This window comes from Typopeltis vanoorti, chromosome 26, assembly GCF_054136105.1.
Source record: "Typopeltis vanoorti isolate ZY-2024b chromosome 26, IOZ_Tvanoo_1.0, whole genome shotgun sequence".
Taxonomy (NCBI): Eukaryota; Metazoa; Arthropoda; class Arachnida; order Uropygi; family Thelyphonidae; genus Typopeltis; species Typopeltis vanoorti.
This window is the reverse complement of record NC_143574.1, coordinates 12,541,078-12,547,077: the sequence shown is the minus strand read 5'-3', so window position 1 is coordinate 12,547,077 and position 6,000 is coordinate 12,541,078. Positions and strand designations below refer to the sequence as shown.

Genomic DNA, 6,000 nt, shown 5'->3' with positions numbered 1-6,000 from the left:
ATTTCTCTTTCTATATTTAACTGAGATCTATATTTTGTTTTTAAGGCAGGCATTGTAGAAAACCTGATTTTACAAAGATAAGATGTTGGAAATGGCAAAAGTGCACAAAGAGCTCTTCACTTTAGTGAAGAAAATTCATCAACACCGGCCCAAAATTCAGTGATTTAGATGCAAATTGTCTTTTGATTTATAGACACGAAGTCTATAAATTGGTCCTCTTCTTCAATTGAGAAACCTTCAAAGGTAATTTGAAATGGGTTTCCTAACCCATTCGTACATTGAGATTATGTACGAGTCATTTTTTAACATTCTAATCATTTTTTGAGATGCAGGATTAAAAACCAGGACTTATGATTCTGATTGTTAGCTGATCCCTGCTCATGCCAGAGATGTTAACGAGGGAAATAACTTAATTCCAGAAATACTTCTAGTTGGCAACTATGATCAAACCTTTACTAGTCTTTCACTGGACAGCAAGAGATATGAAAGCAAATAGCAAATTTCACAGCGCTAAACAAAGGCACCCTGGCAGAGAAAAAGAAATTATAACAACAAAGGCTATTATAAGAGCAACTATTACAATATTATATCAATCAGATTTAACAGAACCTAAAACAAAATAAAATGATATAGAAGAATAGCAAAGCTACAAAAAGAAAATAAACTTAAGGATTTGAAATTTGAGATCCATCAATGGGAGGCTATGTACTCTATTGATGGATCTATACCAGAGGAAATGGATGAGGCAAGAGATCTTGGAGTGATATTAGATTTGAAGTTTAAGATATTGTGAAGGTAACCTAGAAGACTGCTGCAGTACAAAGATAAACTTTGTCTTTCAGAGATAAAAAGTGACAATTGTATTGTATGAAGTCCTGATCAGGGGATGACATGGATTGCTGTGCCTAGATCTGTTCACCAGGATTTGGAGAAGATAAATTAACCTCGGAGAGGGTACAGAGACAGATAACCAATATGATATCACGACTCTACAATGTTAGTTATGAAGACAGACTGAGGACATGCAAACTACAGAATTTGATGGATAGAATATGAAGCAGTGACTTGAGACATTTAAATTGACGAGAGGTATTTATAGGATTGACATAGAGGAGATTTTTCATACATTAGAGCAAGGAGAAAGAAGGACAAGGGGTTATTTTTAGAAGATGTAAAAGGGAGCAATGAGCAGTAGAGTGAGAAGTCATTTGCAACACTTGCAGGTGCAAACTTGACTGACTTGTGTGTTTGCTTACTTGGGAAATGGAGTAAAAAACCAGGTTTATATTTAAAATAGCTTGGTATCTTTAACATATATTATACCCAAGGTAAAAAATGTTCTACATTAATCTCTCATCCTGAGATTTTTATTTAATAAGGTCAAAGCACCTTATGGTAACTTGCGTTAGTAAAGTATTTATAAGCTCTGTATTACTTAAAACTTAGTATTTCTTAGCCTGGCTCCCACTGACGAGACCTCAATAAAGGTCGAAACCGGTTTGGGTAGTGGCCCCTTGCCTTTAATACATAGCATCATACATCTCCTCCAGGAGATGTGCTTTGCATTAAGGGTGAATATTAAGAATAGTGATCAGAGCTTATTCTACCTTTACTATGAGTTGCCTTGGACTTTCACTACGTGCAGGGTCAGCTAGATTTGCAACACTTGCAGGCGCAAACTTGACTGACGTGTGTTTTTCTTACTTGGGAAATGGAGTAAAAAACCAGGTTTATATTTAAAATAACTGTTATCTTTAACATTATACAGGGTGTTCGGGATAAATTTGACATATTTATAATTAATTATATTTTTCCGTAAGTTACATGTATTAACACACACTTCTCTTCATTTAAAAGTTTGGACCCTTCTTCATTCATATACAAGATGTCAGAAAGGATGGATAGCTGGAACCCACCTGAATCATGGAAGAGAATAACTTGTATCATGATGATTCGTGCCCGCCATCAAAATAAGGATATTACGACTGCTGCCCAATGCTCCCTGAATACAGTAAAAACAATCAGGCATGAACTAGAGACTTGCAATGGTGACTACGAGGATGTAGCAAGAAGAAAGATCCCTAGCAGACGATCTGATTGCGTTCGTACAGCAGAATTCCTCGCAAATCTGCAGGAACAGGTGTTGAAGAACCCTGGCATTGGAATTCGGGCTTTGTTCGTGGAGTTGCTAACTGTAGTCAAGCCCTGGATAACAAGGGTAGCCAATGGTAGGCCGTATGTATGGCAGCAGGATTCGGCCCCTTGCCACACCTCTGGGAAAAGTCAAAAATGGTTGTCTGAAAATTTCTACGACTTCACCAGTCCAAATGTTTGGCCTCCAAACTCCCCAGACCTTAACCCCATGGATTATTTATGCGGCGCAGTTGAAAAAGACACCAATCGCACTTCCAGTAATACAAAAGCCCAGTTAATGGATAAAATTAAAACAGTTTTTGCGGCCCTTCCCAGGGAGACTGTAGCATCAGCTTGTTCGAGGTTCCGAAGCAGAATTGAAGCTGTGATCGATGCTAATGGTGGTTATTTTAAGTAAATCTTGTTGATAGTATTGTAATTAACTCTGCCTGTAATGTTTTTTTGTCAATTCGTTAAATTTAATAGATACAAAGAAGATTTTCTTTTTCCTTACGAAACTGTCAAATTTATCCCGAACACCCTGTGTGTATATGTATGTATATATATATATATATATATATATATATATATATATATTTTTTTTTTTTTTTAAATAACGAAACCTGTGGTGTGATAATATACAATTAAATAATTTTCACTGTGGTTAATATGTGTGTTTCTTTTAATTTTAATATATATATATATATTTTATTTTGCATGGAGAGTGGCAAACACATTTAAGGAGTGGTATGATAGACTGTGTTGTGTAAGATAGGCTTCCTGTGATGAGTCTTATGACTTCACTGAAGTTCGGAATAATAAACTTGATATTTTCGTGTATTTAATTCATGGACTGAATGTTAACTTTTGCATTCACAGGTAATTTAAACATTATACTAGAAATGGCTTGAGCCATTTTTAAGGAATGAATGTGTCATTGAACAAAGGGTCATTTTTTACAGTTTTATACTGAATTCTCACATTATTATTGATATCTGACTTTCATGGAGTGAAAGGACTCATCACAGGAAGTCTATACCCTTTCATGCCAAAAGATCATCAAACCATGCCCTGAACCCATTCAGTTTTCACACTCACCTAACATTCGGACAATGTATTCCACTTAACAATCGCCTTCCATGCAAAGAACCTGCATCTCACTCCCCTTCTTACAGCCTCCTTATACAGATTCCATAGATGACCTCTAGTTCTACCCTAGGGTCAGGCTAGGAAAGAAAGATTAATTAACTATGTAGATTAAGTTTACCGGTATACAGGGCTAGAGGTTTGGTTCCTCATACGCATGTATCCTTCTGACGATGACCTCGATACAGGGGTCGAAACGTCAAGTGTTATTTTTTTAATAATTAGTTAAATAATCTTTTCAACATGTGTGTTTTTGTGTCCCTAAATTTATAAATCTGAACGTTGATCACCGTGGATCTTTCTTTTAAGGTTACAGATACCACTCCTCCATATAAAACCTGCAGATACCTGACCAACAGCCAATCAGTTATCCAACTTACTCATCTATTATCTAATGCCATCTGTTTCAGTTCATCAACCAGCTTGTCACATGTCAGATTTGTCAAAGGCCTTTGAAAAATCCAAGTAGACCACTGTATATACTCACTCCTTTATTGAGTGAGTTTGTCACCTTGTTGTAATACGTAAGCAAATTGCTTAAACATGACCTCACCCTAACAAACCCATGATAACCATCATAAAGAATACTGCTATTATGAACATGTGATAGATATGCAAAAATAAAATAAGGCATTGGTTAAGAATCTAAGATCATTTACCATGACAGTTAACTACAGTATTTTCAATTTCACATGAACTTATTTTAAAAGCCTCTATGTGACTGTAATAAATTTAAAGAGAAACTGCTGAATATTTCTTTGAACTCGATATGCCTGTATTCAGATCTATAAAAAAAATCAAACTGGATTTTTCTGAAAAACACCAATTAAAAAGAATAAGAGACAAGTTTAAATAACACACAAACACATTTTTCTTTTAATTGATAATGCATACAAATTTCATAATTAAAAAAATCCTTATATTTTCAATCTTGGCCTCTTCAAAACAGGAAATTGGATAAACTGATTTAAGTGCTTGTTTTGGTTTACAAGTTCCTGTATAAAACAAGGATGTTAAAAAGGCATATTTTTATTAAATGAACTATCATGAATTGAAAATTTAATCTTTATATAAATTTACAAAGAAAGAAACAAACAAACAAAAAAACATCTTATGTTAATATGGCAGTGACACGACCACCACTTGAGAACAGAATGACAAAATTTGACAGTTACACAACATATCATGAAAAACAATGATAATATCATCATTGCTATTGTATTTCTCAAGAAGTGTGACAACTGATATTACACGTGTTTCTATATTCGCATCTCCCATGTTTTATTAACCACAATAATGGCAGTCTGATATACGATAATGATCAATGTTGATGCAGTTGCCATGAAATGTGTTGGCATAATACATAATTACATCAACCAATTGATGTCATTTATGTATCCTTATACCTGCAGCATTTAAAACATGGGTGTCCAACCTTTCGGCTTGCCTAGGACACATTGAGTGAAGAGGAATTGTCTTGGGCCGTATATATAAAATGTATAATATAGTTAATGTATATAAGCAACAAACTTCTCTATTTTTTAAAATTTTTTATTATAACAAAAAAAAAAAAAAAAAAAAAAAGAGGGCAACATAAACACAAAACTAGTGAGATATTGGCCTTGTTTATTGTGAAACCAATGCATCAATGTCTGGTTTGATGAAAGTGAATGCAATTTGTCGTGAGCTCTCAAGGTTCTCGTCAGAAATTTTTTACCTAACTTTACTCTTCATATGCTTCATTCTTGAAAATAGTTGTTCACAAATGCACAATCTACCAAAAAGCAATGACATGAATAAAGTGTAATTGTGAAGCGAAGAATATTTTTCTCTGAAAAGATAGGCCTTATAAAAATCTAGCAAAGAGACATGATCAAATTTTTCTTTGAGTCTGATACATTCCATTTGAAAATTCGAAGGTAATGTATTTATGTTGACTGAAAATGGAGTCACAAATATATAAAACAATGATAATTTTTTCAGAAATCTTGAAACCTATTTTCAACTTCCTGTATCAAAATGGAAAGAAAGACAGCATATTTTTCACATCACAGAATAATGTTAAAAGTTTAAGATCTTATGGGGGTGCATTACTAACAGTCCAGGGCCATCAGCGGGTAGCACATCCCTACTTTAAAATATGTATTTTTAAAGTCATCATTCCTGATGTATACTCTGAGGGGTGGATCAGATACTATGACATACAATACAAATGCATCTAGTTTCTATCAACAATTTTCTTCCAAACTGGCATTTTTTAGAACTATGATCTCATCAGATCATATCTTTTAAAACATTGGTAAAATGCATCAATTCATCTATATCTTATCTCTAGTCTCTTTATGTATATTTTTGCTTAAACTACCTATTTGCTGATCTCATATCTGTTCAAGTAATAATATCATCTTCGATTTAACTCTGTGTATATTCATCATCAATATTAACAGGTTCTTTTCTGTCAATGATGTCATCTATCGAGACTATAATCTAAGTCAGAACCTTCATATGTGTGTGGTGGTCTCTGAATGCTTATCAAGTGATATAATTCTAACTCAACTCTCAGATTCATGTACCATGCAGTAAAATTTTTTCTTCTTCGTTGTTTTTCCTTCCACCACAGAAGGCTATTTCATAAGCCTTCTGTGGTATATTTGAACCATGGGTGGGCTATGGATTTTTTTTCCAATATTTTTATCAATTTTATTTTATTTTAGTGCAGAA

General features: G+C 33.9%; 1 protein-coding gene across 1 annotated transcript in view; it reads right to left on the bottom strand.

Annotated features, from left to right (window-relative positions):
- Window positions 1–4,132: 4,132 nt before the first annotated feature.
- LOC150092333 (Fanconi anemia group A protein homolog) overlaps window positions 4,133–6,000 on the bottom strand; it is a 388,676-nt gene continuing 386,808 nt past the window's right edge. Inside the window, exon 39 of the mRNA XM_090415063.1 lies at window positions 4,133–4,274. Within this exon, the coding sequence (XP_090271189.1) occupies window positions 4,197–4,274 (78 nt within the window). The 3' untranslated portion in view covers window positions 4,133–4,196. The remainder of the gene's footprint in view (window positions 4,275–6,000) is intronic.